This window comes from Numenius arquata, chromosome W (genome assembly GCF_964106895.1).
Source record: "Numenius arquata chromosome W, bNumArq3.hap1.1, whole genome shotgun sequence".
In the NCBI taxonomy this organism is placed as follows: Eukaryota; Metazoa; Chordata; class Aves; order Charadriiformes; family Scolopacidae; genus Numenius; species Numenius arquata.
Genome location: NC_133615.1, coordinates 10,512,763 through 10,531,901, shown reverse-complemented (window position 1 = coordinate 10,531,901; position 19,139 = coordinate 10,512,763). Strand labels below are relative to the sequence as shown.

Below are 19,139 nucleotides of genomic sequence, written 5' to 3'. Positions count from 1 at the left end.
TACCAGAAGTCTAAGGGCAATGAAGAGAGACTTTAGGGCCCTGGGATGGCTGGTTAAGGGATCAGGAGCACAAGTAGTGTTCTCCTCTATCCCACCAGTTGCAGGGATTGACGAAAGGATAAACAGGAACAGCCAGCGGATTAACTCCTGGCTCCGAAGCTGGTGTAACCGACAGAACTTTGGTTTCTTTGATCACGGGATGATCTACAGGACACCAGGCCTGCTGGCAACAGGTGGGGCAAGCCTTACCCAAAGGGGAAGAAGGATCCTGGGACAAGAGTTAGCGGGGCTCATTGAAAGGGCTTTAAACTAGGTTTGAAGGGGGATGGGGATGAAACCAGGATTACTAAAGAGGAGCCTGGGAGCAGCACGCCAGTGCTTGTGGGTAAAAGTACTAGCAAGGTCTTACAGTCCATTGTCTCAGTGGAGGTGGGGGATGGTGATCCATGTGGTAGCAAAGACATGGGGGGTAGTAATAGGTTGGCAACTACAGAAGGGTCTGAGCATGGTCAGGTGGGAATTAGGGCTTGTCCCCCCCAAAAAGTGGCAGGACAATTAGCCCAGCTGAAGTGCATCTACACAAATGCACGCAGCATGGGCAACAAACAGGAGGAGCTGGAGGCCATTGTACAGCAGGAAAACTATGATATAGTTGCCATCACAGAAATGTGGTGGGAAGACTTACACAACTGGAGTGCTGTGATCAATGGCTACCAACTTTTCAGAAGGGATAGGCAAGGAAGGAGAGGTGGTGGGGTGGCCCTCTATGTTAGAGACAGGTTTGAATGCCTAGAACTCAACAATGTGAATGACAGTGTTGAGTGTTTATGGGTAAGAATCAAGGGGAAGGCCAATAAGGCAGACATCATGGTGGGAGTTTGTTACAGACCCCCCAACCAGGATGTAGAAGTTGATGAAATATTCTATAAGCAGCTGGCAGAGCTCTCGTGATCGCTCACCCTTGTTCTCGTGGGGGACTTCAACTTCCCAGATGTCTGCTGGAAATATAACACAGCAGAGAGGGAACAGTCCCAGAGGTTCCTGGAGTGTGTGGAAGACAACTTCCTAACACATCTGGTGAGGGAGCCAACCAGGGAAAGCGCCCTACTGGACCTGCTGCTTGTTAACAGAGAAGGTCTGGTGGGGGATGTAAAGGTTGAAGGTCGTCTTGGGCAGAGTGATCATGAAATCACAGAGTTTTCAATTCTTGGAGAAGCAAGACAGGGAGCCAGCAGAACTGCCACCTTGGACTTCCGAAGGGCAGACTTTGGCCTGTTTAGGAGCATGGTTGAGAGTGTCCCTTGGGAGACAGTCCTGAAGGGCATAGGTGCCCAGGAAGGCTGGTCATACTTCAAGGAGGAACTCTCAAAAGCACAGGAGAAGGCCATCCCCAGGTCCCGTAAAACGAGCTGACAGGGATGAAGACCGGCCTGGCTAAACAGAGGGCTTTGGCTGGACCTCAGGGAGAAAAGGAAAGTCTACGATCTCTGGAAAAGGGGGTTGGTTACTTATGAGCAATATCAAGATGTAGTGAAGCTATGCAGGGGGAAAGTTAGAAGGACCAAAGCTCAAGCAGAACTTAACTTGGCCACTATGGTTAAAGATAACAAGAAGAGTTTTTTTCAGTATATCAATAAAAAAAGGAAGGCTAGGGAAAATGTAGGCCCACTGAAGAATGAGGTGGGTGCCTTGGTGGTGGAAGACACAGAGAAGGCGGAGTTGCTGAATGCCTTCTTTGCTTCGGTCTTCACTGCTAAAACTGTCCCTCATGAATCCCAGACCCTGGAGACAAGGGGGAAGGTCTGGAGAGAGGAAGACTTTCCCTCTGTTGGGGAGGACTGGGTTAGAGACCACTTGGCCAAACTAGACATCCATAAGTCCATGGGCCCTGATAGGATGCACCCACAAGTGCTGAGAGAACTGGCAGATGTTATTGCTGGGGCCCTCTCCATCATCTTTGAAAGGTCATGGAGAACAGGAGAAGTGCCTGAGGACTGGAGGAAGGCAAACATCACTCCAGTCTACAAAAAGGGCAAGAAGGAGGACCCTGGGAACTACAGGCCAATTAGTCTCACCTCCGTCCCTGGGAAAATAATGGAGCGACTCGTTCTGGATGTCATCTCCAAACACATTGAAGATCAAGAAGTTATTGGAAGCGGTCAACACGGATTTACCAAGGGTAAATCATGCTTGACCAATCTGATAGCCTTCTATGACGTTATAACTGGATGGCTGGATGAGGGGAGAGCAGCAGATGTCATCTACCTTGACTTCAGCAAGGCTTTTGACACTGTCTCCCATAACATCCTCATTAGGAAATTAAGGAAGTGTGGGCTAGATGAGGGGGCAGTGAGGTGGATTGAGAGCTGGCTGTGTGACAGAACTCAGGGGGTTGTAATTAATGGAGCAGGGTCAAGTTGGAGGCCTGTAACCAGTGGTGTCCCCCAGGGGTCAATGCTCGGCCCAGTCCTGTTCAACATATTCATCAATGACCTGGACGAGGGGACAGAGTGTATCCTCAGCGAGTTTGCTGATGATACCAAACTGGGAGGGCTGGCCGACACTCCAGAGGGCTGTGCCGCCATGCAGCGTGACCTGGACAGGCTGAAGAGCTGGGCAGAGAAGAACCTAATGAGGTTCAACAAGGGCAAGCGTAGAGTCCTGCACCTGGGGAGGAAGAACCCCAGGCACCAATATAGGTTAGGGGTGGACCTGCTGGAAAGCACTACTGAGGAGAAGGGTCTGGGTGTCCTGGTGGATAGCAAACTATCCATGAGCCAGCAATGTGCCCTTGTTGCCAAGAGGGCCAGTGGGATCCTGGGCTGCGTAGGGAAGAGTGTGGCCAGTAGGTGGAGGGAGGTCATTCTCCCCCTCTACTCTGCACTGGTGAGGCCACAACTGGAATACTGCATCCAGTTCTGGGCTCCCCAGTTCAAGAGAGACAGGGAACTGCTGGAGAGAGTCCAGCGAAGGGCAACTAAGATGATTAAGGGATTGGAGCATCTCCCTTACGAGGAAAGGCTCAAAGAGCTGGGGCTCTTTAGCCTGGAGAAGAGAAGGCTGAGGGGAGACCTTATCTATGTTTACAGGTACCTAAAGGGTGGGTTGAAGGAGGGTGGAGCCAGACTCTTTTCAGTGGTTCCCAGTGACAGGATGAGGGGCAACGGGCACAAGCTGGAACATGGGAAGTTCCATTCAAATATGAGGAGAAACTTCTTTCTGGTGAGGGTGCCAGAGCCCTGGAACAGGCTGCCCAGGGAGGTTGTGGAGTCCCCTTCTCTGGAGATTTTCAAGACCCGCCTGGATGCAGTCCTGAGCGATGTGCTCTGGGCAACCCTGCTTTGGCAGGGGAGTTGGACTAGATGATCTCTAGAGGTCCCTTCCAGCTCTGACAATTCCATGATTCCGTAGTTGTAGAGAGCGAGAAGGTCTCCCCTCAGCCTCCTTTTCTCCAGGCTGAACACCCCCAGCTCCCTCAGCTGCTCCTCATAAGACTTATTCTCCAGACCCCTCACCAGCTCCGTTGCCCTTCTCTGGACTCGCTCCAGCATCTCAATGTCTTTTTTTGTGGTGAGGGGCGCAAAACTGGACACAGCCCTCGAGGTGGGGCCTCACCAGTGCCCAGTACAGGGGGACGATCACCTCCCGAGTCCTACTCACCACACTGTTCCTGATACAGGCCAGGATGCTGTTGGCCGCCTTGGCCACCTGGGCACACTGCTGGCTCGTGTTCAGCTGATAGTTAAGCAACACCCCCATCTGTAAATGTAATCTTCCAGCCAAAGTTGTGATCTAATAAATTTTTATTTGGCTTGACTACTAGAGCATCCATTGGAATTTTCCTCACTGTTTTTATGAACATGTATCATTCTGCCTATTCCAAAGAAGCTGACTTATTCTGTTACCTTGCTTCTGGTTTTGCTGTCTTACCTTTTTTTTTCAATAATTTTCAAATTTCTAATGATGTTACAGATGATTGAATTGTCTTGGTTGAGTTTTGACCTTACATTTGCCTTTTGAGGGAATTTGGTGAAACTTTATCCCTGTTTTTTTGTTTCTGTGTATTAACTGATGTTGTACTTCCAAGCAGTTCCAGGATATTTATGTGAGAGAATACTGTAGAATAAAGACTTCTGTCCAGTCAGCTGTCATTATTAACGTGGGGGTGGTTATTCTGCAGTCCATTTTACATGTACACACTTTTAGTAAAGAATGGATTTACAAATTGTAGAGTTTGTCTCACTCCTGACAAAATGTAGAAAATGTATGTATGTTTAGTAATGTAGATGTATGTATGTATGTACGTATAGTAACGTAATGCCTGTAAAAAGGCATATTATTTCAGAGTGTAATACTATCACTTTGAAGATCACAGTTTGATTTGATTTTTTGCCTGCCCCCCCCCCCCATTTGGTTTCCAATTTTTTCCTAGCTATGTAACCTCTTCCTCGTGGTGAACAGGGGTGGAAAATTGAAATTTGAATAATTACTATTTTTCAACAGAAACACATATTTTCTCTTGAGCAATTAATGTATACTAAAGAGTTAGTTGTAATTTTTATTGGAAAGCTCAAAGATGAATTAATGGATTTGTGTTTGGCTTTTCACAGGGACAAGAAAAGAGACAAAGAAAAGGTCAAGGAAAAAGACAAGGCCAAAGAAAAGGAGAAAGAGAGAGACTGGGACAGAGACAAAGAAAGGGAAAGAGAGCGAGATAAAGAGAGAAACAGGGATAAGGAGAAGGACCAGGAGAGAGAGAAAGAGCGAAACAGAGAGAGAGTCAGAGACAAGGATAGGGATAGAGACAGGGACAAGGATAAAGATAAGGAAAAAGACAGGGAAGAGGTAGACCAGAACAAGGAAAATGATGGTGTTGAGAAAGAGGGGGAGAAGGAAAGAGAGAAGATTAAGGATAAGGAGGGAGATAAGGACAGAGGGGACAAAGAAAAGGACAAAGAAAAGGAAAAAGATGAGGATAAGAAGAAGGAACGAGAAAGAGAGAGAGATGATAAAAAGAAGAAAGAGAAGAGATCCAGAACACTCCCAAGAAGCTATAGCTCTTCAAGAAGATCTCGTAGCTCCAGCAGGTTTGTTTAGAATTTTCATGCTTTTTTGGACTTGTCAGTACAGTGATGCACCATGAAAAATGCGCATCCTAATTTCTATGCATCAATATCACCATATCACTTCCTAATTAAATTTGTACTCTTTCTGTTTTGTAGATTTCCCTATAAAGTAAAATCTATTACAAGGAGCTCTGTAATAGAGCTATATCTGCTTGATATAAAATAGTTTATTGTTGGGCAGCTGGTATAGTATAGTCCTTGAGGACAGTAAGTAGATGGTTCTTATGCCATTTCTCTGTGTTGGAGCCATCCAAAAGTTATGACAGAGGGACATCAAATATCATCTTTGGCCTGATGAAAGTTTGAGTCACTGTTACATAGTTCCTTGGTTACTTACATACTGTACAGTGTTTGTCTGTAGAGCAATTTGTTGGACTTACTAACAGTTGGGTGGTAGTATTTGCCACTTGGCCACCTTAAGGATGGCAAGCAATGAATTCTCCCATCTGGATGGCTGAATGGCAGGAAACAAGCATGTCACTTGGCTGGCTAGCAGTTCAGAAAGTGAATGTATTTCAGTTGTTCAGCTGGTTAGATGGCCAGATACAAGTAAAAATTAACATTCCTTAACCATGCTGATAGTAGACAGGAAAGCAGTCAAGGTTAATCTAGCTGTTGTTTTTGCCTCTGAGGAAGGGTAAACTGGGTGGAAGTCTGGATAAATTCAGTACAGCAGAAGGAGGCTGTGAGATTGAGTATAAGCTCTGTAAGTAAGACTAACTCTGGCATATTCTAAAAGCGTTGCAGCTAACTTAAGTTCAGAAGCTTTTGTGGAAAAAGTCCTTTCAGAATACCTCAGCGATTACAGAGTTCAGTAATCTCATGTGTCAAATTTAGATACCAAATTTTATCAGTTACCTTGAGAGAATGAAATGCTGAATGAATTGGGAAAAGTTCTACATGTGTTATAATCAGTTCTCTGGACAAAAGCAAAATTTCCATAACCCTCAAAATTCAGGAGTTCACGGTTCATATAATGCAGAAAAGGCCATAATGGTTTCTGAACATTCTGTTTGGGTTATATGAAATGTCCATGTTGTTTTGGAGGTTTATGGGCAAAATACTGTGGCTTCTTTAAGCATATGCAGCTTCCTATTTTAATGCATTGTTAACATTATTTCACGGGTTGAATACCTGCAGAGCTCTGTCAGCTTTGAAAATAACATTTTCTGCCTGTATACCTCAGTAGTGTTGAATTAGGTAAGTACTTGTGGTGGGTTGACCTTGGCTGGACACCAGGTGCCCACCAAGCTGCTCTATCATTCCTCCTCCTCAATTGGACAGGGAAGAGAAAAAATATGACAAAAGGATTGTGGGTTGAGATAAGGATAGGGAGATCACTCACCAATTACCATCACAGACAAAACAGGCTCAATTCAGGGAAATTAATTTATTCCCAATTAAATCAGAGAAATGAGTTGAATTGAACGCAAATCAAATGAGAAATAAAACCAAACCTTAAAACACCTTCCCCCCCCCCCCTTTTTCCTGGTATCAGCTTCACTCCCAGTTTTCTCTACCTCCTTCCCCTGAACAGCACAGGTGGATGGGGAATGGGGGTTGCGGTCAGTTCATCACACGTTGTCTCTGCCACTCCTTCCTCCTCACACTCTTCCCCTGCTCCTGTGTGGGGTCCCTTCCACAGGAGACAGTCCTCCACTACCTTCTCCAATGTGGGTCCTTTCCACAGGGTGAAGTCCTTCAGGAACAGACTGCTTCAGTGTGGATCCCCCACGGGGTCACAAATCCTGCCAGCAAACCTGCTCTAGCATGGGCTCCTCTCTCCACGGGTTCACGGGTCTTGTGAGGAGCCTGCTCCAGCACAAGCTGTCTATGGAGTAACAGCCTCCTTTAGGCATCTACCTGCTCTGGTGTGGTGTCCTCCGTGGGCTGCAGGTGGACATCTGTTCCACTGTGGACCTCCGTGGGCAGCAGGGGGACAGCCTGCCTCACCCTGGTCTTCATCATGGGCTGCAGGGGAGGCTCTGCTCTGGTGCCTGGAGCACCTCCTCCCCCTCCTTCTTCACTGACCTTGGTGTCTGCAGAGTTTCTCTCTCATATATTCTCTCCTCTCTCCGGCTGCTGCTGTTGCACAGCAGTTTGGTTTTTCTCCCCCCCCCTTCTTAAACATGTTATCACAGAGGTGCTACCACTGTTGCTGATTGGCTTGGCCTTGGCCAGTGGCAGGTCTGTCTTGGAGCTGGCTGACACTGGCTCTATTGGGCATAGGGGAAGCTTCTAGCAGCTTCTCACAGAAGCCACCCCTATAGCCCCCGTGCTACCAAAACCTTGCCACGCAAACCCAATACAGTAATGTGTAGCTTATGTAAGAGCCTTGGTGGAAGACCCTAATGTCAAATAGCAAGTGTAGTTAGCTGGGTGTTAAAAAAATTCATACTCTAGTTTGCAACAGTTATACTTCCCTTTAAGCATTCTACTATTTAAGAAAGCGTCACAGAAGTCTCATATGTCATGTACTTGGGCTGAGAATTCTAGAATTCTAGTGAAATTTAGTGCATCTCTTCTAATGGACTCACAGTACAAAGCCCCACTTTGATATGAAATGAATTTTTTGTACAGATGCCATTAAACAGGCACAATGTTCTATCTGAAGATGGAGGATGAGAGAACTACATTGTTTTTTATATGTATCCATCATACAAGGAGAGTCTGAGAGGGCTGGGATTGTTTAGCCTGGACAAGAGAAGGCTGAGGGGGTATCTTATCAGTGCGTGTTGAACACCTGATGGGAGAGTGTGAAGAAGATGGAGCCCAGCTCTTCTCAGTGATGGCCAGTGACAGGGCAAGAGGCAATGGGCATATATCGAAATATGGGAAATGAAAGGTGTTTTTTTCTAATGTTTAAATTGTGTGTTTTCTGGGCAAACTGGAACCAGTTGCCCAGAGACATTGTGGAGTCTCCATCCTTGGAGATATTAAAAACCTGACTGGACATGGCCCTAAGTAACCTGCTCTAGTTGATCCTGTTTGGGAGGGTGGGGGTCTGGACTAGGTGGTCTCCAGAGGGCTCTTCCAACCTCAGTAATTCTGTTATTCTGAAAAGTATTTATCAATAGGTTAGGGTACCAAGTCCCCATTAGCTTGTATTTAGGGGTGTGCATTTACTTTGGTGATTGACTTTGCCTAATTGAAATGGTTACAAACAGTTCAGGAGAAGATTATCCAACAACCTGGCATTTCAACTGTCTGGATTTACACTGCAGCATTGAGTTGAGACTGTTTTTGAAGATGCAGGTCCTTTTTCTGAAGAGTGTAAAATATTGGACAAATAGTCTTCTAGTCTTCTTTTTGGAGAAGAGATGGAGGTGGAATAGAACATATAGGACCTTCTAATAACTAGGTGGCAGCTCACCTTGCTTCACTGACAAACAGCATGCAGGTACTAGAAATTGGATGGCTTTTTTGATTCCTAGCTGAAGGAAGAGACACAGACCAGAGGAAGAGGAGAATCAGGCTCCTTTTCCAAGAGACATCTATAGGCTAGCAAAGGAGATATGTCTCCTCTGAACAAAATCCCTACCTCTTGATGGCTGAAGTGGTATCTTCCTTCATAACCCCATAATGGCCCAACCTGAAGCTGGTAATATCAAGTCCAGTTAGTCTTACCCATTAAATATTGTTTGTTTGGGACTTTTTCTTAAATTTTTTCCTTTTTTTTTTTTTCTTTTTTTTTTTTTTTAACCCTAAAGAAGGCAGAGGGACCCCATATATTCCACTGGCAATTTATGCTGGCATTAGCAAAACTCAGGTTCCATCAGGGTCAAAAACAAAATTTGTGTCTTAATTAGGGGCAAACAGAATATGAAGATGCTGAAAGCTACCTCTCTTTCCAGGAAGTTAGTTCATACTGTCACCATTCTTCCAAGTACTGCTAGTTGGAGACAGGTATTGAGAAATCTCTCTGCCCCAAAGCTTCTGTCTGTCTTAGAATTAAAAGATTCTAGCAGTGCTAGACTCTGTATTGGTCCAAGGCAAATCTCGGAGCCATTCCTAGTGACCTTTATTTAAATCAACAGGAAGATGCCTCTAGTCATGAGCCTGTGGGATTTTTCCTTTGAGAAAAGAATGTTAGTTCTGTGTATGATTTAGAGACACAGGATCACTATCACAGTTTTCAAACTTCTTTTTCTTAAATTTTGCTTTATTAGTGTTGCTTAAGAGTGTTAATAAAAACAGGTGTACAAAAATCACTGTATAGACAAATGGAATGTAGAGGTATGAATGCTGTCAGACACAGCTGTAGTCCTTCAACTTGAAATATGAAAAGCAGAAACTAAAAATTAGATTTCATGAATAAACAGTTTGAACACAATTACTAGGGCACTTACTTGGTTGCTCACAGATATGCATGCAGGAAAGCGAAATAAAGTGGGAATGTACTCAATGTAGATCAAGTGAGAGCATTGTCAGAATAATATATTCATTTCCAATGTCCTCATTTGAAAAAAGGTGATGATAAATGTGAGGATGTTCAAAATGAGGTCCATGTTAACCAGTGAACAGCTGATCAGTGATTGTGGTTTGGTTTTTTTTCCCCATGATTTTGAGGCCACTTCATATCTTTGTTTACCAAAGATCAAATCAAACTTAAGAGCTTGCTGAACAAAATAGTTATGAACTTATGTTCTGTGCAGCTTCAGGAGGTCAGGCTAGATGGATGATATTGTCAGAGTTTGAATCCAGATAGTGATACTAGGTATATCTTAATATATCCTTTTGTAATTTATCTAATAACTGTTGTTTTCTTGGCCTTTCTAAATATTAAAGAAATTGGGTGTGAATTGCAAAAGCTGGTATGCATAAGTGTAGCTTTTGTGCTGTATCTTAAAGTGCCCCATCAATTAGTTTTTAACTTCCCTGTTTTTCTTTGATGGTTCTTCCTGTCTGCTTTTCCTGCTCTATGAAGAGGTGATAGGAAAGAGTAATTTTATTTTGACAGAGATAGGTTCTATGTTTACATTTAATTAAGCTTTACTTGCTCAGTTTTTACTTTATTTTAACATGTGCCTTGGTATGTTTGCAACCAGTTATTTAATGTTCGGTTCTATTTGAGATCAGACTCCATAACAGCAACTTCAGGAAATTCCATACATCTGTGTAAAACAGATTGTGAAATACTAAGAGCTCTTCAGTGCCTTATAGAATGATACATAGGTTTGCTGAGCATGGACTGCTAGGAAAACAATAGATATTAACTTATTCATTTTGATTTTGAACAGCTTTGAGCTTCACTTTTCACTGTTTGCTTCTAAAACAATAGGAATGCTAGCTCATGTATTTAGGAATTAAACTTCAGTCACACTGAACTGAAATTCCAGTGATCTTAAGCTTGTAATGTTAATTTTTGAAGTTTGTATTGCTCAAGATATGCCTTTTGTCTTAATGTGGCTTTTCATTAAATTGGAATTCTTTTCCTCACTGAAGAAACTCTTACTTAATATATGATTAGTGAATTCAGTGTGTTTCCATTGTTATCAGGTACAAGTTACAAGCATGTGAGGATAAACATAAAACTAAAATCTGAAAGGGCACAACTTTTTTTCCTATTCCCATTCTTCCCTTTCCCATGAAACTGAAACATGAATTTATTTTTTTTCTTTGTGCAGTTCATATAATATTGGTGATATATAATGTTAAATTGAGGGATATTTGCTTGGTTGTGTCAGATGATTTTAAGAGCTTTCTGTTTTTATGCAGTTCCTGAGTTTATTAGTTTTCTTCTTTGGTGATCTTGAATTTCTTGGTCCTCCAGAGAAAGGCGTAAAAGGAAGAGTAGAAGTCCCTCCAAATCTCCTAAAACAACAAAAAGAAAGTCTTCACAAACTCCTTCTCCGAGAAGGTCAGTTTGTAAACGTAAAAGTTAATGAGCAGTAAAGGAGGAAAAAGTTACAGTATTTTTGTTAAATTGAAATGTGATATAGAGATCAGTGTTACAAAAGGAGCTAACTCAATTTGTGTTTCTTCTGGAATGTTTTTTTTCGTTGTGCAAGAAGCTCTTCAATCACTTTCTTTTCTAAGGAAAAGATATGCTTTTCAATAAACAGAATGCTCAAAAGTGGATGCAGATACATATATTGAAAACAATTTGGGAAGTATTTTCATTGATTTACTATCTTTTCACTAGTCATCTCAGATAATTTCAGTTGGTCAGTATGATTCAGTTCTAATTGAAAACAAAACAAAAAAAACCCTTCATGGATTTGATCTTTGGTATCCTTTTCAATTGGAGTTTTAAATGTTAACAATGCAAATTTGCTTCAAATCAATAAAAACCCTTTATCGGATACAGATTAATTTGGTTTTCTCTTTGCAAATGCCTTGTACACTGAATGCATGCATTCTATGCATTCTTTAGCTCTCTTCAGTCAAAAAATACCCTTTTTGAAGGGATTTTTGTTATGTTTTGGGTGTTTGTGTTGGTGTAGGTTTTTTGGGGGTTTTTTTTGGTTGGTTTGTGGGTTGGTTTTGTTGGAAACCCCCCAGGTGAGAGTTTAGTTTGCAGTTAAATGGTTTGAAGGTGACCGAACCTTTCTGAAGGAAAGCAAACCAGGATACCAACATTCTTGGTTACTGTACTGTGCAATTTACTGTACAGTACACTCAATGTATGCATTGGTAGTACATTTGTTGCTGTTGGATCAAATTCTGATTTGAGAAAAAATTTTCTTAAACAGAAACAAGAAAGAAAAAAAAAGAGAAAAGGATACAAATAATGAAAGAAGAGAAAGGGAACACTCTACCTCCAAGAAAAAAAGTAGTAAAGAAAAAGAAGGAAAGGAGAGATCTGACAAAATCATCAGTACTTTGAAGGTAAGCTGTATGACCAAGTGATAAGTAGAGTGGAGTGTTGCAAGTGGAACAATTATTGGAATTCTTTCCCTTTTTTTCTTTCTTTTCCTCACCCTTCTTTTTCCCCTGTTTTCCTTACCAAATTATTGCCACTTGGGTTTAGCTTTTGGCAGTCAGAGACATGAAAGACATTTTCCAGTTGATGTTAGTAGGCCAGTTTGAGAAGTCTGTGTGTTTGAACTTTACTGGACCTATAGGAGCTTGTGTAAATAGGTTACGGAAGCACTTTGTTTTGCTCTCTTTTTTGTTCGGTGCCATGTGTTAGGAGTTGGCTGCCTGCCTATCTGTATGAGCAGGCAGGAAGCAGATTGCATAACTGAGAAGCAGGGTTCAAGGTTAGTTTGGCTGTGTTGTGGCTTAACCCCAGCCACCAACTAAGCACCACACAGCTGCACGCTTGCTCAATCTCCCACAGTGGGATGGAGGAGAGAATCGGAAGAGTAAAAGTGAGAAAACTCATGGGTTGAGATAAAGATAGTTTAATAGGTAAAGCAAAACAGGGAATTCATTCACTACTGAGGAACCTGAACATACAGAAGTCTATGGGACCTGATGCATCCTAGAGTCCTGAAGGAATTGGCTGATGTAGTTGCCAAGCCACTCTCCATGTTATCTGAAAAGTCATGTCCCCAGCAACTGGAAAAAGGGAAACACTGCACCCATTTTTAAAAAGGGTAGAAAGGAGGACCCTGGGAACTACCGACCTGTCAGCCTCACCTCTGTGCCTGGGAAGATCATGGAACAGATCCTCCTAGAAGCTATGCTAAGGCACATGGAGGACAGGGAGGTGATTCGAGACAGCCAGCCATGGCTTCACCAAGGGCAAGTCCTGCCTGACCAACCTAGTGGCCTTCTGTGATGGAGTGACTCCATCAGTGGACAAGGGAAGAGCTATGGATGTTGTCTCTCTGGACTTCTGTAAGGCTTTTGACATGGTCCCCCACAACATCCTTCTCTCTAAATTGGAGAGATATGGATTTGATGGGTGGACAGTTTGGTGGATGAGGAATTGGTTGGATGGTCATATCCAGAGTGTAGCGGTCAACAGCTCAATGTCCAGATGGAGATTGGTGACAAGTGGTGTCCCTTGGGGGTTCATACTGGGACCAGTACTGTTCAGTATCTTCATCAATGACAAAGACAGTGGGATCGAGTGCACCCTTAGCAAGTTTGCAGATGACGTGTGATGCGGTGGACACGACATGCCTGAGGGACGGGATGCCATCCAGAGGGACCTGGACAAGCTTGAGAAGTGGGCCTGTGTGAACCTCATGAGGTTCAACAAGGCCGAGTGCAAGGTCCTGCACCTGGGTTGTGGCAACCCCCGGTATCACTACAGGCTGGGGGGGATGAAGGGATTGAGAGCAGCCCTGCTGATAAGGGCTTGAGGGTACTGGTAGATGAAAAGCTGCACATGAGCTGAAAACGTGCGCTCACAGTCCAGAAGGCCAACCATATCCTGGGCTGCATCAAAAGAAGTGCGGCCAGCAGGTCAAGGGAGGATGATTCTGCCCCTCTACTCTGCTCTGGTGAGACCCCACCTGGAGTACTGTGTCCAGCTCTGGAGCCCTCAGCACAAGAAAGACATGGACCTGTTGAAGCAGAGAAAAGGCTCTGGGGAGACTTTATTATGGCTTTTCAGTACTTAAGGGGGGCTTATTAGAAAGATGGGGACAAACTTTTTAACAGGGCCTGTAGAAATAGGACAAGGGGGTAATGGCTTTAAACTAAGAGAGAGTAGATTCAGACTAGATATAAGGAAGATATTCTTTACTGTGAGGGTGGTGTGACACTGGAACAGGTTGCCCAGAGAAATTGTGGATGCCCCATCCTTGGAAACATCCAAGATCAGGTTGGACGGGGCTCTGAGCAACCTTATCTAGTTTAAGATGTCCCTGCTCATTGCAGGAGGGTTGGACTAGATGACCTTTAAAGGTCCTTTTCCAATCCAAACAATTCTATGATTCCCATCGGCAGGCAGATTTTAGCCATCTCCGGGAAAGTAGGGATCCATCGTGCGTAATGGTTACTTGGGAAGACGAACACCATAACTCTGTGTGTGTGTGTCGTCCCCCCCCTTCCTCCTTCTTCCCCCAACTTTTTATTGCTGAGCATGCCATCATATGGTATGGAATATCCCTTTGGTCAGTTGGGGTCAGCTGTCCCAGCTGTGTCCCCTCCCAACTTCTTATGCACCCCAGCCTACTCGCTGGTGGGGTGGTGTGAGAAGCAGAAAAGGCCTTGACTCTGTGTAAGCACTGCCCAGCAATAACTTAAACAGCCCTGTGTTATCAACACTGTTTCCAGCACAAATCCAAAATATAGCCTCATACTAGCCACTATGGAGAAAATTTCCTGTATCCCAGCCAAAGCCAGCACAGGCTGTCAAGTTGAAAAGATTTTTAATAAACTTTCACTCTGCAGTTCAGCCTCTCCCTGGTTGCTTTGGTCCTGGGCTTCATATTGGATTCTGCAGGAGTGAAGTTGAAGATTTGCAGAAGAGTAGTATGGGATTTTTCCCTTGCAAAATAGAAGGTGGTGTGATTAAGAAAAGAAACATCTTCAAATTGTTTAATCTTAGAATTTGAAAAGCAGCATGCCTTTAAAGAGTAGGTTGTGGTACTCAGAATTATTCAACTGTTATAAAACAGCTGATGTAGGTGACTCTGTCTATGTGCTTGTGTATTTGTCTTACCCAAGAACTCTCTTAGTATTTCAGTGGCCTGACAAAAAATATGGAAGAAAAATTGTAATCCTGTTTTATTTAGAAAATATGGTGAAGTCTAAATTTCTGGAGCTGTTTCTTGTAGGTCCCATGATGCTGCTTGTTCTGTTTTACCTGAATATTGATGATAAAGACTGGTGACTTTATGACAATGATTTCTTGGGTGACAGATTGTTATGAGTGCCTAACTTCAGCCAATTTAAAAAAAAAAAAAGCTGACACATCTATTCTGAAAATTGCTGAGACAAGATAGGCGTATAAAAATTGAGACAATCAAAATACTAGGAGTTGATTGGAAGACATATCCTGTAATGCTAAGAGTATGATTTTTATTTTATTTTTTTAAAAATAATTTTATCTTTGGTAGGACAAAGATCACACTAAAGAGAATCTGAATTCAGAAACTGACAAGGAAGTAGGCAATATTGATACACAAAGGACAGATGAAGTCAAACTACAACAGAATGGGAACTGTCAACCAAATGATGAAAACCTCTCAGTTAAAATGGAAGAGGTTTAAAGCAAAGAATGGACCTCTGACTCAACGATAAGGAATGAAATTCAAAGCTTTTTATTTCCCAGAATGAGGAAGAAAATGTCAAAGCAATCAACCTGAACATAGTGATAGTACTAATAGCTCTTCCAGTTCTTGTGATAGCTTTGTTGATTTCTTGCTGTAAAGCAAGAGAGCACGGACCAGTAATTATACCATGAAAAGGCAGATGCCATCAGAACTATTAATCTCTGAAAATCCATGCATTTCCATGATGGCTGTACTTATTTGTAAAATAATTTATGTTAAGTTTTGTCATGAGCTGTTACAAATAAGTTGAAACTGAAAGATGTAAACCTGTACTATCCAAAAAAAGCTGAAGATATGCATTGAAGGTTGTTTAAAATACTGCTCGTTGATGAATTTTGTATTGTTTTAATTTGTGGGTTAAAAATTCACAAAAATTTCAATGTGTACTGTTTGATTTGCTTGGAAATGGTGCATAAATATACACACTTTCTTTTGTTGTAAATGAAAATTATAGAAAAAGGTGTTTTAACCATAAACACAGTTTTATGGTTCTTATGTTAAATGCCCACTGACTAGTTTGTTTTTCATTTGCTCACTGCTTGAGATCCTTGGGGTTTATTTCAAACAATTTCTTACTGCTATCACTAAAATGAATATTTCTTTTAAAGTATTTGAACAATGCATGCTACATTTCTGTTCCTAAAAGGAACATTGCCATGTTATAGATAATAGGTTAGCTTACTGGGTTATTTTGGGGTTGTTTTGTTGTTTATTTTTGTCCTTCCAGAAGTGAGCACATCTGTATGGTATTATTAGAACTTACAGCTTTGTTTTGAGCCGTACTGCAGTGTGTCTGTTCAGCTGCAAATAGTATAGGTGCCATTATGAAAATAATTTTTTTCTTATTTGTTAAAAAAAATATGGGAGCAGAAGCTCTAGTGCCTTCTTAAAATAATGTGGTATTTTCTAGAAATGTATAATGTCCTATTACTCATTTTCAGCTAAGTCTTACATGATCTCTATTGCTGTTTTGCCACCACCATACTGTAGACAAGAATGCAAGCGATTTGTCAGAATGATTGTTTGATTCACTTGTTAAAATACTAAAACTCTAGTTTTACTTTTTTATTTTTAGAAGAGATTTATAGGTGAAAGCAAAGATGCATTTTGGGGACCACCACTGTACAAAAGTAGTAGCTGAATACAAAGCATTTTCTGACCTTCATCAAAGACAGCCCTTTAGACATTTAATCTACATTTGGATGGCCTTAATTGTTACCTCTCCATCATCATCATTGATACCTGTTGGGTGATATAAAAGGAATCGTATGCAAAGCTGAGGGGATAAATAATTTTGGAAAAAAAAGTTCTAATTTACACAGGAGTTATATGGTAGATATTCCTTTTACATTCTTTAAAGAGAAAGCAAGTAAGAAGAGAATGACAAAGCAAATATTTTTGTCAAGGTAAAATATGGCTTGTGCACTCTGAACTAATTTAATCAGTTTCATCATTGTGAGATTTCTTAAAAGTCATACCTTTAAAATTTATACCTAAAATCAAGTAGATTATTTATAATACAACTTAATACAATCAAATGACTTAATTGCCTTACCTCATGGGGAAGAGATATTTCTTTTAGTTTAAAAAAACTTAAAAACATATTAGCTATTTGCTTTCAATTTGCATGGTTAATTCTTACCAAAAGGAAAAGGAAAAGTGAATTACAGGGAATGAAAAAATTGCCCAGTTCCTAAGGTAATGAAGCCCAATTTGATTGTGAAGCTGCTTAATCACTTTTTTTTTAATAGGATTTTATGTTACTGTGTACATTTAAGACTATAGAAAATGCTTTACCATGTAAAGTATAGACAGTAATTTTTGTGATGTTTAAGCCACATGCTGTTGACTGGTAAGCAGCTTATTTGATAAAAGAATGACAAATCTGTAGGCTTATAGAAATACTGTGAAGGATTGTGTCTTGCAACAATAGTTGTCTTATTTATGATGTGCAAGTAGCATAGAGCAAAGAGATTCTTTGTATACTTGTTATCTTTGGTACCATTTCACTAATAAAATTAAGTATTTTAGAGGGAAGTTTCTGCTGTTGCATACTCTTGGTTGATCTGGTCTTATTCAGGTAGCTTCTTTGATTTGAAATGTGGATACAAGTGAAAATATACATGTATTATTTATATCTTTGAACAGCTAAGTTTCTCCTTCGGGAGAAATTAGAATTCTTGCAGTGTATCTGAGATTCAAACAAAAAGAAAATCCACCAAACACATAAATTTTCTCCCCACCCCAAGTCATGTTTTCTTACAAATGCTGTATTTTCTGGTTTTGCTTTGTAAATACTGTGCAGATCTGTGAAGTAGTTAGGCATTTTACAGAATAGATATAACTTATCTCTGCAGAGGGTTGCTCATTTTTAAACCAGTAGCTTAGCACAGGAATGAAGTTCCTGCTTGCTCTGCCAGGATTGTGTGCATCATCCGTTAAATGTGTACATCTTCCACTGGAAATTCATTGCCTTCATCGTTAATAAGTTTGCATGCTGTGCTGCCACATCAAGTTGTTCGGTTTTGCACTTTATAAATGAGAAGAAATTGAGTGGAGGTTTAGAGAAAAGTGTAGTTCATAATAGCTGTATTGTTTTAAATGTAATTTCGTTTGAATCAGCCTTTATTTGATAAATGTCGTGACTCGTAATTGCTCAGAAAAGTGATGATATGGTGCCATTTTGCTAAGACCATGTAAAGCACTTATGTAGACGCTTTGATTAGTGATCACAGTTATTTTACAATGGTGTTTCTGGAAAACAGATAGGATTTTTCTTTGGATTTTAAGAGGAAGGTAGCAGAAGACACCTGCTGGTGGATGAAGCAGGATTCCAAGCTCAAAATAGAGGTGGCTATCTGGTAAACCCAGATGTGAGGGATGAAATTTTGTTAGCAAACACTGGTAGGAGCATGGTGGTAGTGGTGGGGGAAATCTTGTTTTTCAGAATTAGAACTAAGAGGGGGAGGAAAAAAAACATCTGAATAGTGCCTGAGAAATAGGTGAGACATGGGTTCTGCCTACTCATTAGTCACCTGCTAATTTCTTTGATTGCGATTTCAGATAGATACATCTGAACTAGCTTTAAATTAGCTGGCTAACAGTGGTAACCTACATACAGCTTGGATTCTGAAATGAGCTGATCCTTTGAGTGTATTTACTCTGCTGCTAAGAAGGTACATTCTGCAGTCTGAAGTATGCTTGTCATTGCTTGCTAGTGTTCTCCAGCCCAGTTACATCTAAGGAAATACCTGAAATTAATTTGAAACCCTGCAAATCTATTGTTTACATGGTAGCTTATCTGTGTTGCCCTTAGCTTGAACTGGTATTTTGTAATAGTTTTTAGATTTAGGTATGTCTGTGATTTTTCTTTTGGTCTAAGGAAGAGATAATGAGTAAAGGCTGCTTTGTATTATACAAATTCTTGTATACTGCATACTTGTCCTTGTTACTGTGACCAGTTATTTTTTTTCATTTATATGTATGACTGTTGCAAGCAGTAATGCCATAGTGATGTGTGTATCTTCTACTTTTAGGTCTGAAGCATCTCTGCATCACTGTTGTTTTGTTAGTTTTTAATGAACTTTTTTTTGTTAATTTGAAAATTGCATTATAATGGTAAACCAAATAATTTTAAAGACGTGAAATCTGAACCAACAAAGTATTGCAAATTGGGGCGTATTACAGGTCCCATCTGCCACTTGGTGACACTTTCAGTTTTATAGCAATAGATTATTGGTTTGGTGTTGTCATAATTTTAAAAGTGAGAATTGGACTTAGTGACACAAATGGCTAAAATAATGTAAGTCAGTAGGCGCTCAGTTCAGAGAGATGT

General features: G+C 41.3%; 1 protein-coding gene across 2 annotated transcripts in view; it reads left to right on the top strand.

Moving 5' to 3' along the window:
• The window catches only part of LOC141476719 (uncharacterized), a 46,023-nt gene extending 28,685 nt beyond the window's left edge, over positions 1 to 17,338 (top strand). Inside the window, exons 9-13 of one of the 2 annotated variants that reach the window (XM_074165525.1) lie at positions 4,611 to 4,845; positions 4,912 to 5,087; positions 10,900 to 10,986; positions 11,822 to 11,957; positions 15,089 to 15,582. In XM_074165525.1, coding sequence (XP_074021626.1) covers positions 4,611 to 4,845; positions 4,912 to 5,087; positions 10,900 to 10,986; positions 11,822 to 11,957; positions 15,089 to 15,241 — 787 coding nt within the window. In that variant the 3' untranslated portion in view covers positions 15,242 to 15,582. Of the gene's footprint in view, positions 1 to 4,610; positions 5,088 to 10,899; positions 10,987 to 11,821; positions 11,958 to 15,088 lie in introns of both variants that reach the window. The other variant, XM_074165524.1, reaches the window with a different exon arrangement.
• Positions 17,339 to 19,139: the final 1,801 nt, after the last annotated feature.